The sequence below is a fragment of the Pipistrellus hanaki genome (genome assembly GCF_964339955.1).
Source record: "Pipistrellus hanaki genome assembly, chromosome: 7".
Classification (NCBI taxonomy): Eukaryota; Metazoa; Chordata; class Mammalia; order Chiroptera; family Vespertilionidae; genus Pipistrellus; species Pipistrellus hanaki.
This window is the reverse complement of record NC_140509.1, coordinates 32,087,362-32,102,273: the sequence shown is the minus strand read 5'-3', so window position 1 is coordinate 32,102,273 and position 14,912 is coordinate 32,087,362. Positions and strand designations below refer to the sequence as shown.

The window sequence follows — 14,912 nt, the reverse complement described above, 5'->3', positions numbered from 1 at the left end:
GAGAAAACCTGAAGTCATTTTCAAGGTCCACTATTTCTTACTTCTTTTCAGTTGGGTTAAGTTTCTAAACTGTCTAAATCTCTGTTTTCTGGCTAATGAAAAGAAAATAGGATCCTCCCAGTCTCCTATCTACCTACTCTAGGATTTCTGTGCGAATCAAATGAGATGAGGCAGGGGAAAACACTACACATTTTGTTACAGTGTAAAATGTTTCCACCTGGCTATAGAGCAGGTCGTGTTCCTGGGCTGAAGAAACTCCAAGAAGGCTAGTTGCTAGGGAGAGGAAGCTGAGTGTTTTTATGTGATGTTATTTACCCGGTGCCCATAACCACTGGTTCAGGATGGGCTGGGCTGTGGGGCACATTTTGCACCATGGGGTCTCAGCAGCTTAGGCTGCAATTTGGAGGGGTGTCGTTCTGAAGTGGTGGTGGGGCCTATGTCCCACTTGAGGGAAGCCAAGTGTTGCTTTGTGGACACCAGGTCCACAGTGTCATTTATTGTTAAATGGCCTGTCACTAGGGAAAGGAAGCCAGGCGTTGCTATGTGATGTCATTACCCAGCGCCATATAAGCCTCTTTCTAACATAAGGACTAAAAAGCAGATCCTAATTTATTTGGAAGCTTTCCTGGCTATTAACTTCACCTGAAGTGGAACTAATGAAATTTATTTTAGATATCTGAAGTCATGCAATAGTTTCTCTTTCACGTGTATTCTTGTAATAAGACACAGCTAAACTCACATTTTCCATTATAATATCATTTGAGGCCTTCATCAGGTACACACTTTTGTCAACAGCTAAAATCCCCATTATTGATTGGGGCTCTGTCACAGAGATCCTCAGAGAGACTTTCTCAGATGGCGTAGCAACAGGTTTACTCCAAAATAGGTTTATCTAAGAAAGGGAGAAAACTGGATTGATTTCACTGGTTAAAGCATCACTTACCAATAACAGAGGTGCGCTTCAAAATCTAGCAAAAATTTTACAGTTGCCATGACTCAGAGATCATTCTGAAATCATACATATGCCTTCTCAAGGAAAAGGAATTTTAAAAAGAAAACTTTACTCCCACAGTGTTTGCAAGTGATGGAACTTCTCACAAAGCCAGAAATCTAAATTACCCTTCACTTCTCTACCTTTCCTCTTCCCCTTCACCATCCCTCACAACTCAGCTCCCACCCAATGCTGGAGAGAAAACAGCAGTACTACATATGTAGTAACTAAATGTGAAGAGATTTAAGCATAGTTCTAGAAATGAATATAAGTTTCTCATCAGTTTTGTTTAATGCTACTTTTCTAAAGAAATATTGCATTTCTCAGATTTCACAAATATCAAGTTTTCTTATAAATATCATTACCTGAAACCTTACCTTATTTTTTAAATCAAGTTGAATAGGAATTTTTAGAACATCATTTATAATTTCCCCATCATCTTCAATATAATACACAATGATACAGGCTTTTGGAGCCCAAGAATTTTCTGGTATTAAAGAGAAGGTTGTTGAATTTTGCTTGCCCACAGCCATCAACTGTCCCTTGGCTATTACCTGAAATACATAGTAGTTGAGTTTCATTTTATGCTAAAGCTAGTGATAATTTCAACTGCAGCTACGTGTATCATGATTTTAACTAAACACACAAATTTATTTATTTATTTTAAATTTTGGTATGGGTGAGATTTATTTTTTTTTAATATATATTTTGTAGATTTTTTTTTTTTTTTTTACAGAGAGGAAGAGAGAGGGATAGAGAGCTAGAAACATCGATGAGAGAGAATCATCTATCAGCTGCCTCTTGCACACCCCCTACTGGGGATGTGCCCGCAACCAAGGTACATGCCCTTGACCGGAATGGAACCTGGGACCTTTCAGTCCGCAGGCCGATGCTCTATCCTCTGAGCCAAACCAGTTTCGGCTACACACAAATTTTTTACTTAAACCAACTTCAAAGTTTATTTGAATGTCAGAAAGCCACCCTGACCAACACAGAAAGTATATGTAGGTTGGAAAATAGAAAAAGATAAGACAAAGCAACACTGGCTGAGACAACAGTAGCAGTTTCACCAAGAGTCTATTTTTTGCATTATTTACAATAGCCAAGATCTGGAAGCAACCTACGTGCTCACTGGTAACAATGGATAAAGAGGATGTAGTGTATATATACAATGGATATTAGCCACACAAAAAAAGAAATCTTGCCATCTACGACAACATGAATCGTCTTAGAGGGCATTATGCTAACTGAAATAAGTCATTCAAAAAAACATACCACATGATTTCATGTATATGTGGAATCTAAAGAGCAAAACAAATAAACAAAATAAAAAGAAACAAACTCATAGATACAGAGAACAAACTGATGACTGCCAGATAGAAGGAGGATGGGGGATGGGCAAAAAGATGAAAGAGCGTAAGAAGTACAAACTGCCAGGTATGAAAATAGTCATGGGGATATAAAGTACAGCATAGAAAATATAGTCAATAATATTGTAATAACTATGCATGGTGTCAGAGGAGTGCTAGGTTTATCAGGGTGATCACTTCGTAAGGCATATAAATGTCTAATCACTCTTTGTACACTTGAAACAAATATAATAGTATATGCCAACTATAATTTAAAATAAATAAATAATATTTTTAATTTTAAAAAGTCTATTTTTGAATGGAAGGAATACAGAGCATCTTTGGGAGACCTGGATTAGCAAAACTACAAGGCTGAGGATAACAATTTTACTTTCTTTTTTGTTTTTCTTATGTTTTATAATTTTCTACAATGAAGATGAGGGACATATCTAATAGGGAAATTTAAATTTTAAAAGTTAAATTTAAAATGTAATGCAACATTTCATTACCCATCTTAAATTGGAAATGCAAATATAGGCAAGGAAAGAAGACGAGATATTGTGATTACAGTATAAAAAGGACAGGCTAAAAAGTGTGAGGCTGAATTTTAAAAATAAGTAAGTTTAGCCTGGCCATTGTAGATCAGTGGTTGAGCATCAACCTATGAACTAGAAGGTCAGAGTTTGATTCCCAGTCAGGGCGCATGCCTGAGTTGTGGGGCGTGCAGGCGGCAGCTGATCAATGATTCTTTCTCATCATTAATGTTTCTATCTCTTGCTCCCCTTCTCCCTTCCTCTCTGAAATAAATAAAAATATATTTTTAATTAGTATGTTTAGTCTAGACATAAGGCAGACACCATTTAAGATGATTCCATAATAGATCACAAATTTAGATTCTATAACAGATTACCATGTAGCTGAACTCCTTCAATTGCTTGTTGCCTCTAACCACCAACTCAAAAGGTAATCCCACCTAGAAAAAAAACATCTTAATTAATATGTACATATTAATGGCATGAGTATAATTATATTGTACTTATCAAGTGATTGTAAGCATTACCTTTATATTTTCATCTCTTGTTTTTAGCTGGATGTATGTTTTACTAGGAGACTTAAATACACCGTTAACCAACAGGTAACTCTCACTATTTAAAAAAACGGCCTACAACAAAAGAAAAGGGAGCTATAAATTTTTATTTTTAGCAAAACCTTGAGAAAAGATGCACCCTGGTGAACAATTACTGAAAAGCAAATGTACTTTTACTATTTTTTCATGCAGGAAAAATACATTCCCCAGACACTAAGATATTTATCATTTCATAGCTTATACTATAAACAAAGTGATAGCTGTAAAACACAGAAGAGTATCTTCATCATCATGATCTAAGAGAAATAAAAACATAGTCCTAACTTATTTCAGAAACAAAGATACATTATTGGGAAACATTGTGAGAAGGGAAAATGATATGAAAAAGGATTTCTTTCCTTCTCTCCACAAGACAGCTCATTTACAAGCAAGAAATCATATTTGGCTCCTGCCAAAACATAATTTCACGTGATTGAGAATCAACCTAGACTGGGAGTTTGGGGAGTTTCTCCAGCATATTTTGAACTTGCTATATTTTATTGTGCTTTTCAACATGAATGAATGAGGAAGCATTCAGTGTAACCTTGAGTCACTATCATTAAATTATTTTTACACTTTCTCCCATTTTTAGAAATAGTAACATATCCACTTCCTGTGCACTTTGACCTCCAGCAGATTGATTACAATTTTAATGATGTTACAGCAGTAACATAATGATGGAAAACAGATGGTACCTTTAATTGTAGCTTAGTGGAACTGGCCAGGATTGGGAATTCAATCTTAAAGATTCCATTCTCGGGGATGGAATAGTTTAGGATCTGGGAAACTTCTATTTCCTGATTTCTACTGTCCCATGTGCTCCCGTACTCTGTAGAGTTTCTCTGTGTCACCATTATCGTTACATTATTCATTCTTTCTTCAAGACTCAGTTGCTTGTCATCAAAACGTGTTACCTTCACCTAATAATCAAAACACAACAATTTAAAAAACAGGTTACAAGAGAAGTCAAGAAGCCTGGCTGGCATGGCTCAGTGGTTAAGCATCAACCTATGAACCAGGTAATGGTTCTATTCCTGGTCAGGGTACATGCCCAGGTTACTGGCTCGGTCCCCAGTAGGGGGCATGCAGGAGGCAGCTGGTCAATGATTCTCTCTCATCATTGATGTTTCTATCTCTCTCTCCCTCTCTCTTCCTCTCTGAAATCAATAAAAATGTATTTTAAAAAGAGAAAGAAGTCAAGGATTTAAGTTCAGTTGAACCCAGTTTCCATCAATACTATTCCTATAAGTTTAACTCTCAAAATTATTAGTGGCACCCTAACTTCCAGATTAAGTGGTCTCTCCCTCCGATGACCACTGATGACTCCCTTCTTAATATTATAGCTTCTCTTACCTTCAGCGTCTCCACACTATTTCCTTCACTTCATACCCTTCTTCCTCCATCCTCTCAGTGCCCTTCTTGGTGTCTTTTCCTTCCCACTAAATATGGAGATTTGTCAAGACCAAATTATCAATGATCTGTTATTCTGTCTTCCTACTGCCATCCACACCTCACTCTGGAATTCATGTTCAACACCTCTAATACCCTGCAGAATATTTCTACTTGTATATCCCTGTCATCTCAAATTCAACACATTTAAAACTGAGTAACCATCTCACCAGTCCTCTTTTTACTAACACCACAATTCTGCCAGACTTGTTTCTGAATTTTCCCTTCCTTCCCCCACCTCCCAAATCTAATATATACCAAGTCTTGTACTGTACTTCTCTCTTTCTCCTCTCCACTCCCATATCCACCACCACAAGGCTGCCATCCTCCTGCACAGGCCCTTAATCAGTCTCCCTGGAAGACTGCTTTCGTGCCAGGGTTCTTGTTCCAGCATTAAGAAGGGTTCAGCAATCTGGAGAAAGGCTGTGCATAGATTAAGTAAGAGTCCAGAGACAAAAGATAATTTTAAAAGGCATTGAGGGAGGGGGGTGTCAGAGGAGCCTGGCTGAAGAAACCAGGTTCTCCTTGTCTCAGGACCCTTGCTTTTTATTAACACAATTTATCCTAAGGCAAGGTAGAGATAATACACTTCAAAGGGTAGGGTTTCTGTACAGAAGCATTGTCAGATTGGGGAATAGCCTATAGCTGTTTAGGTGTTTGGCCAGTAGGAGGCAACAATATGTAGATTAAGATGCCCTGAGCTGTCTGGCAGCAAACAATCATCCTATTCAGATTTGGGAGAAATGCCTTTAGCCATTGCAACAGGTGATTACATGTGTGACTCAGCCCTTGTTGAGTCCCCAAGTTCCATCAACCTTTTGATGAAACTCTTGCAATTGACATGCTAGAACTGACTTCCAGCACTTCTACTATACCTCTCCCACGTTCATAGGCTCCTAGACTCTTCACTACCTGGAGCATAAAGTTCAAACACATATGTGAGCCATTTAGGATCCTCTACAATTCCTCAAGCTCTGCCTCCTGTTTTCTTCTTAACTATTCCCAGACACAAGTTCTCTGCTGCAACTGTGTAGTGAAGTTGTGTCTCAGCTCATCTTGCCCTCCAACTCCCAACCCCACACCCAAACATTGAAAATCCTTGTTTGATCTTCTAACAAATAGCTTAGAGTTTCCTCTTCCACAGAGCATCCCTTTAATGACCCTCCCCCATATCCCAAAGCCAACTCTTCCTCCCTGAGCTCTCATTGTTGAGATATATATATATAATTTCAGAGAAGGGAGAGGGAGAGATAGAAACAACAACAATGAGAGATAATAATTAATTGGCTGCTTCCTGCATGCCCCCCACTGGAGATTGAGCTCGTAACCCAGGCATGTGCCCTAACCAGGAATCAAACCTGGAATTCTTCAGTCTGCATGCTGGACCCAATCCCGGCCAAAATCCCATGGACCCAGGCTCATACTGGTGGAGTTCGGAATGTAGAGAAAGGCATCCAGAGACTTAGAGACTGGGAGAATAGGGGAGCTGGGAGCCGCAGCGGGCAGTGTCTACAGTTGTGCGCAAGTGAGTGCACGCAGAGAGGTCTGACCTCGGAGGTTACTGTGGCCTCTCCATAGCAGAAGGAGTCAGAAGCTCCAGACTACAGAGACTCAACTCAATTCCAGGTGAGCCCCTGGGGCATTCATGCTCTTGCACAGGGAATCTGGACGTTCAGGTGGAAACTCAGGGGAGCCGAGGAAGTCAGAAGTAAGTCAGAAACTCAGGCCAGTGCACATGGGCAGGGATGACGGGAGGCCAAGACTGTCAGCTCAGCCCTGAGACTCCACCCCATCCAAGCTGAGCACAGAGGCTTTTGCAATTTTGCAAGTCTGATCCTCTAAGACTGTCCCATACAGAAGGTATCCCAGAGTAGACACAGCTGATACTCACATCCAATTGGCCTGAAGGTCAATTCTTCCCAGGGATACCAACAACAATCAAGACTTAACTACAACAAGGCTGTACACGTAGTCCACAAAGGGGAGCACCAAGAGTATCTACCTCAGGTAACTGGGGAGGCTGACCCATCGGGCCATATAGGACACCAAACACACAAAGAGATCCTACCAACTCTGGGAAGCAGTGAAAATGCCAAGACAAGAAAATAGATCTCAAACAAAAGAGATGGAGAACAAAAGGCTGGATAGAGAGTTCAAAACCATGGTTATAGGTTTTTCAAGAATCTACTAGAAAAGGCCGATAAATTTAATGAGACCCAACTAGAAATTAAACATAAACTGACTAAAATAAAAAATATTATACAGAGATCCAACAGCAGACTGGAGGAACACAAGAATCAAGTCAAAGATTTGGAATACAAAGACCCAAAGGACACTCCTCTGGAGAAGCAAGAAGAAAAGAGAATCCAGAAAGTTGAAGATAGTGTAAGGAGCTCTGGGACAACTTCAAGCATACCAACATCAGAATTATGGGAGTGCCAGAAGAAGAGAGAGTGCAAGATACTGAAAACCTATTTGAAGAAGTAATGTCAGAAAACTTCCCCTACCTGGTGAAAGAAATAGACTTACAAGTGCAGGAAGCACACAGAACCCCAAACAAGAGAAATCCAAAGAGGACGACATCAAGACATATCATAATTAAAATGCCAAGGGCAAAAGACAAAAAGAGGATCTTGCCAAAACCGGTTTGGCCCAGTCGATAGAGAGTAGGCCTGTGGACTGAAAGGTCTCAGGTTCGATTCCGGTCAAGGGCATGTATGTTGGTTGCGGGCACATCCCTGGCAAGAGGTGTGCAGGAGGCAACTGGTCGATGTTTCTCTCTCATCAATGTTTCTGGCTCTCTATCCCTCTTCCTTCCTCTCTATGGAAAATCATCAATAAAATATATTTTTTTAAATTAAAAAGAAAAAAGAGGATCTTACAAGCAGAAAGAGAAAAGCAGTTGATTACTTATAAGGGAGCACCCATACGACTATCAGCTGATTTCTCAACAGAAACTATGCAGGCCAGAAGGGGGTGGCAAGAAATATTCAAAGTGATGAATAGTGAGAACCTACAACCAAGATTACTGTATCCAGCAAAGTTATCATTCAGAATTAAAGAGCAGATAAAGAGTTTCACAGATAAGGAAAAGCTAAAGGAGTTCATCACCACCAAACCAGTATTATATGAAATGCTGAAAGGTATTCTTTAAGAAGAGGAAGAAGAAGAAAAAAGATAAAAATTATGATCAACAAATACATATATATCAACAAGTGAATCTAAAAATCAAGTGAATTAAAAATCTGAGGGACTGAATATAATAGAATCAGGGGCAAAGAAAGGGAGTGGATTGATAACTAACAGGGGGGAAAAGGTGTGGGGGGTTCAGGAAGAGACTGGATTAAAATTGTACACCTATGGATGAGGACATGGTGGGGGGGAGGTAAGGGCAGAGGGTGGGGCAGGAACTGGGTGAAAGGGAGCTATGGGGGGGGAGGAGAAACAATTGTAATAATCTGAGCAATAAAGATTTATTTTAAAAAAAATAAAATAATAAAAATAAATAAAAATCTAAAATTGAATAACTTTGATCAGCATCTAATTTCTTCAATGACTTTATAAAGATTTCATTGTAACAACCCAAATCTAACTTAAATTGGTTATTAAATAAATTTTGAAAAATTACCTTTGTTGGAAACTACCTTTTTAGAAAAATTAGACAAAGGTCATTTGGAAACAATTCTATATATTCCATAAATCTAAATAGGAAAAGTAATCTGTCCACTTTGAGAGTAAGTTTTCTTGAAAAGCTCTGGAAAAAATATTATTTTGCATTTTGTTTCATTAAATTGAACTTAATGCTTTCAGGTCACTGATAAAATATTCCAACTTACAGTGGCTGTGTAGTTGAGAGACGGTTTCAAGAGAGTAGCATAACCAAAGAAATCAATGTTGTACTCATGCTGCTTGAAAAATACGTAGGAGCTTGCATTTCTTGAGATACCTGTTTTGGAAATTGCATCATTTAGAAAGCAAACCATATAGGTCACCAACAGCTTCTAGCCACCCAACTTTCCATCTGAGCTAATTCTCCAAGGGGTTAAGATATCAGGGCACAGAAACCTCATTCCCACATCGGCTTCTGTGGCTATTCTGTCCTCTGTGGGTCCCTTCTAAGCACCATTACTGCCACCTCACCGGATTAAGGCCACTGACAGAATAGTTTTTGCTCTTTTGGGGGATTGGTGAAAGCTGTTGAAATAGCAACAGAAAAATCCAAGTAATTAACCTTTATTTAATTACTAAGAGAAAACTGTCTGGGAGCACCTGTGATTTCAGAAGATATTAAGTGATTTGAGAAAAAAAAAGAAAAGATGGTCAGCTAAAAAGGTATGCCTTTCCATGTAGTTCTCACGCTGAAAGTAAAGAACAGAAATGGAAACAATTACAACTATCTATTACATGTGGTTGAAGTACAGACTTTTATAGGAAATAAATTCCCTTCATGGTGAAAACATTCTGCACACTGGACTAATGAACAGTTGTGACAATTTCAGCATTAAACAGCATCTTTAGAAAGGCAGTGATGTTCCCAAACAAGCATGCTAGTTATAATAAGATGACAGAGCAGCCATGGCCAGCATAGCTCTCTCACCTCTCTCTCTCTCTCTCTCTCTCTCTCTCTCTCTCTCTCTCTCTCTCTCTCTCTCTCTTTCTCTGTCTCTCTCTCTTCCTCCTCCTCTCCTCTCCTCTCCTCTCCTCTCCTCTCCTCTCCTCTCCTCTCCTCTCCTCTTCTCTCCTCTCCTCTCCTCTCTCTCTCCCCTCTCTCCTCTCTCTCCTCTCTCCCCCTCCCCCTTCCTTTCCACTCTCTAAAATCAATGAGAGAAATATCCTCCATCGAGGATTAACAAAACAAAACAAAAATTAAGCAAGATGACAGAGTAGCACCGCATAAATAACATTACCTTCATTTCAAAGTCTACAAACCTGTAAGTGATTCTGTCACCGTGGCTACAATTATTACCGGCCCAGGGGGTGGCAAAGATTTGTGTTCAGAAAGCCCATCTGAAAAATCCATTACCTTTTTAATCTCTTCATCATTAAAAGAGAAGTTTGCAGATCCACTTATCTGTTTTGTTAAAATATATATATATTCAGTTTTATTGTTCACTTTAGCAATCCATATTTTAAAAATAAAACTCAAACTTAATCACATCAAACAATGTGATGGTTCTGATTTTACTTTAATCACTCTAAAGGGGTAAATTCTCACTTATCCTATGTCAGAAAGCTCTTTTTTCTTACACTCAATTATTTTGTTAATTCGGTACAAATCTTATTTCTAGAAGAAAAAAAAAAAGGCTCATAGTTATCCCCATTACTAGTTATAAGACATCTGTAAAAGTTACCTTAAATGTTTTTGTAATGTTTTTCTTCGTGCCCCAAAAAGATAAAGGTAAAAATGTAAGTGTTAGGTTTCCTTTCACAGGCTTCCCATATGTATACCTGAAAAATAATAAATGGGTGTGGGGGGGGTACATTTCCAATTTGATATTATCAAACTAACAAGTAAAAATATTACTTTCAATAGCATATACTGGCAACCCAACTTAAAAGAATTATATTAAAATATACTCTTACTACAAATTTTCAAAACTAAGCATAGCTAAGAAGTGTCCTTAATAAATAGCGATCCTTGAAATTAAGTCTCCAACATAGGAAGACTTTTAACTACACCACTGCCCAGCAGTTCCCAGAACACACTTTACCCAGACTCTAATCAGGTCAATGATTAGAGATAATATATAAGTGGAAGTGACAGTTTTCTGCTCAAAGATTTTTAAAAAATTATGAAACTTTTTTTTAATCAGAAATCTGGGCTGACTGGCCCATTAACCAAATGCATGCCTAGGAGACATCGCATACACCAAAAAAACAATTGGATTTCAAACCCCACTCTCTACCCTAATTCTGTGATAAGACCAAACCCATCACCCATACAACTCAATTTGGTTCATTCCAAATAGCAGGCTTTTGATTGAGTATAAAGCTCTCTGCTGTGCTACATAGAGCTTGGAACTGAAACTTTATGAACTGCATTGTTTATGCACTTGATCTTTCAATAGTATTTATTAGATACCTACTCCAAGACTAGCACTGAACTGGGCACCAACATCCCATGACTTTAATATGTTCGTTGAAACTGCAATCACCATGGTTCATTGCTGCATTTTCAATGTTAATCAGGAGGACTTATTAGACCAAACATGCTAGAGCACTGAATGGTCTCGTGGCTCTCAAAGATTTTTTTTCTTCAGGAAATTTTAAAATAAGAGTACAGTGGGGGTTTTTTAATGCAAAACTAACTTCTTGAATTAAACCTCATTTCTGCTGCTTTCGTTCTATGTATTAACTTTATCCCCTCTCATGATGAGAAAGTCACTTGTGTGAAGAAAAGGCAATCTTTAGTAAACCATTTTATTGCCAGAGAGCCTTTTTTAAATGTGTTTCCTGGGTTCCATCCATGTCTATGTGAAATGTTGAGCCAAACTTGGATGTCGATTTTGCTCTGCACTATATAAATCAAACAGCAGCTCCTGCTTCCTGAATCCATTAGTTAATCAACTCAACTCAAACGTCAATGGTAAAATGTAGCAACTTCAAGTTTAAGAATAAAATAAATCAGTCTTCAAATGATAACAGTGAAGTTAGTGGAAACCTTGGTTAGCAATTTCAGTATCAATTTCATTCATTCAAAAGAGAGTTCTCAAAACCTAACCTTGCTGTATTTTATTAAAGTTTAAATAAATGCATATCTATATTATGAGAACATTGTATTTTAAAAGAATTATACCACATAAATAGTACAGGGAACTTTAAAATCCAGACATAATTTAAAGTATTCTCAGACACGAATATTTTTTAATTTTGATTTAAATGTGAAGCAGATTTAACTTTCCAAGCTCCAAGCTAATTATAATAATTGTAAAACAAGGATACTGGCAGTTATTGTCCTAAATAGAATCTGGAAGCATTTGGCATACATTAATTTTTCATAAAGTAGTAGTTTGACAACATTTAAAAAAGCAAATCAAATATATTCTTTTTTTGGAAAACAGTCATAGCACAAAAGGTTTACAAAATGATACCTAAAAATTTGAAACTTTTAGTATAATCTGTGTTTATCCCCATCCTTTTTTTTTAATGTCATTTCCAGGATACAAATAAACAAATTCTTCAAAAAATAAATACATTTTAATAAACCTTAGGTTAAACAATATTTTTTAATTTCTACTATCTGCAGGAGTTATGAAAGTAACTAGATTTATGCTATGTCATTTTCTTCATAATTCTCTGGAACCCACTGTGGTTAGTGTGAAAGAACCTATTATTTATTTTAGTAAGGTGGGAATAGTGAGCAAATGTTCAAGTTAAAAATTTCAAAACTAGCCCTAGCCAGTTTGGCTCAGTGGATGGAGCATTGGCCTGCGAACTGAAGGGTCCCAGGTTCCATTCGGGTCAAGGGTATGTACCTTGATTGCGGGCACATCCCAAGAGGGGGGGTGGGGGTGTAGGAAGCAGCTGATTGATGTTTCTCTCTCATCAATGTTTCTGACTCTCTATCCCTTTCCCTTTATCTTTGTAAAAATCAATAATATATATATATATATATTTTTTAAAAGATTTCAAAACTAAAAAGAGATTGTTAACCTTCTTCTTTGGGTAATGTGAAATGTTTTGCACATTAACTATGCCTAGATGAGACAGATGGCTACTAGCAAAAAAGCAACCTAAACCTGGCTAATATGGCTCAGTGGACTGAGTGTTGTCCCATAGACCAAGAGGTTCTGGATTCAATTCATGGTCAGGGAACATGCCCAGTTTTTGGACTTAATTCCCCAGTAGGAGACATGCAGGAGGCAGTTGATCGATGTGTCTCTCTCATTGATGTTTCTATCTCTCTCCATCTCCTTTCCTCTCTATCTAAAAATCAATAAAAACATTTTTAAAAGGTAACCTAAATTGTTTATCATTTACTCATAGAGACAAATATAACAACTATTATGAAACATTTTTAAATCATCTAATAATAACCATCCAAGTGGTAAGATAACAGAATTCATCTTTCACCAAAATACACCCAAAAAACAACTGGATTTCAAACCCCACTCTTTACCCCCTAATTTTGTGATAAGACCAAACCCATCACCCATACAACTCATTTTGGTTCATTCCAAATAGCAGGCTTTTGACTGGGTATGAAGCTCTCTGCTGTGCTAGACAGAGCTTGGAACTGGAACCTTATGGACTGCATTGTTTATGCACTTGTTCTTTCAATAGTATTTATTAGATAGCTACTCCGTGACTAGCACTGTACTGAGCACCACATGCCGTGATAAGCGAGAAACACACCCAACACCTTCAAAGAGGTGGACTAGCAAACAGCCGTACTGTGTGACTAGAGCTGTGACAGGTATTAAGATAGAGGGTCAGGGGAAGTGGCCAAGCCTTGAAACAGCCTATGTAAAGGCCTACAAAATAAATAGTGAGGACAACAATGTCAGATCTACAAAGAGGGAAAAGGTAAAAGGAGTTTCAATAGCATGACTCAAGGCATTGAAAGGCAGATTGTAAGGGGCTGAAGAATGACTGGAATGTAAAGAAGTGACAAATGCAACTCTAAGTAGGCTGGGAAGATAGGGTGGTTTTGGGAAGGAGACAGGAGATTCAAGGGAAGTTTTGTTTCTTTGAATGATAGATATGTTTAAATACACAGTGAAGATGCTGCTAAAGAACAAAATAGAAGAAATCAAGACACGGGTAAAAGAGGAAGTGGGATTGGGAGCCTCTGATAGGAGGCAGCATCCAAGGCCTAAATGGAGGGACACAGAAAAGAATCTCCTCTGAAGGGAGAACAGATGTTGCTTTCATTATAACAGACACAAGATCATCATCTTCATCATCATTTCAATCTTTTCTGGGACACAGTATTTATAGAATAGGTCTATGCCAATTTTTTAAAATATATTTTTATTGATTTTGGAGAGGAAGGGAGAGGAAGAGAGGGCAATATCAATGATGAAAATCATTGATTGACTGCCTCCTGCACCTCTCACAGGGTACCGAGCCCTAAATCCAGGCATGTGCCCTGACTGGGAATCGAACCATGACTCCTGGTTCGTAGGTTGATGCTCAACCACTGAGTCTACGCCAATTTCAACAGACCTAAAGAAGATACTACTGGTCAGAAGGTTGCATTAGCCTATTGCAAAGTTGTAAATTATATCCTGTCTGATTGAAAGCAGACCTTCCTGAAACTGCATTGGTAGGCCTGAAACTCATGACAGCTGGAACAGGGGAGAAATTTATTCCTATGAGAAAAGGGGCCTAGGCCTTCGGATGAGGACACAGAAGATCACACTGCCCTGGGACAGAACTACCTTCCTTTGCCATAACCACAGACATCACCCCTAGGCAACTGAAGCTTGAAGGAAGGAGACTTGGAATGGGTTATTACCAGAACTAGCCAGATCTGAGGCCTTCCAATGGCAAAAAGAGGCTCACTATCTACGACAGACAAAGCAAACATACTGAAAAGGTCTTGATGTGTGAACTTCACTAGTCTAGAATGCCCAGTCACTCAATCAAACATTAATCTACATGTTGAGATGAAGGTATTTTATAGTTGTGATTAAATTCCATAATCGGCTGGCTTTAAGGAGATTATCCTAGATCACCTGGTGTACCTGTCTCAATCAGTTGAAAGGCCTTACAAGCAGACCTTAGACTTCCCTAAAGAGGAAGAAATTCTGCCTGTGGACAACTTCAGCCTATGCCTGAGATTTCCAGCCTATCCCTCCTGACAGCCTCCTCCACATTCACATAAGCTAACTCCTTGCAACAAATCTACTATGTTTCCCCTACCCATTCTACGTCTATGATAGAACCTTGACTGCTATACACAGTAAGGAAAATGATGAAAATACAATGTGGTGAACACTAAAGAAATGCCAGAGAGCCATCACAATTACTAGGTCACTCTCAGCCATTTGTA

The 14,912-nt window shown here is 38.4% G+C and overlaps 1 protein-coding gene across 1 annotated transcript in view; it reads right to left on the bottom strand.

Moving 5' to 3' along the window:
• The window catches only part of CD109 (CD109 molecule), a 109,703-nt gene that overhangs the window by 44,554 nt on the left and 50,237 nt on the right, over positions 1-14,912 (bottom strand). Inside the window, exons 9-16 of the mRNA XM_084889227.1 lie at positions 10,267-10,363; positions 9,845-9,986; positions 8,752-8,861; positions 4,162-4,386; positions 3,401-3,502; positions 3,251-3,313; positions 1,369-1,545; positions 740-892 (exon numbers count right to left, since the gene is read on the bottom strand). Coding sequence (XP_084745353.1) covers positions 740-892; positions 1,369-1,545; positions 3,251-3,313; positions 3,401-3,502; positions 4,162-4,386; positions 8,752-8,861; positions 9,845-9,986; positions 10,267-10,363 — 1,069 coding nt within the window. The remainder of the gene's footprint in view (positions 1-739; positions 893-1,368; positions 1,546-3,250; positions 3,314-3,400; positions 3,503-4,161; positions 4,387-8,751; positions 8,862-9,844; positions 9,987-10,266; positions 10,364-14,912) is intronic.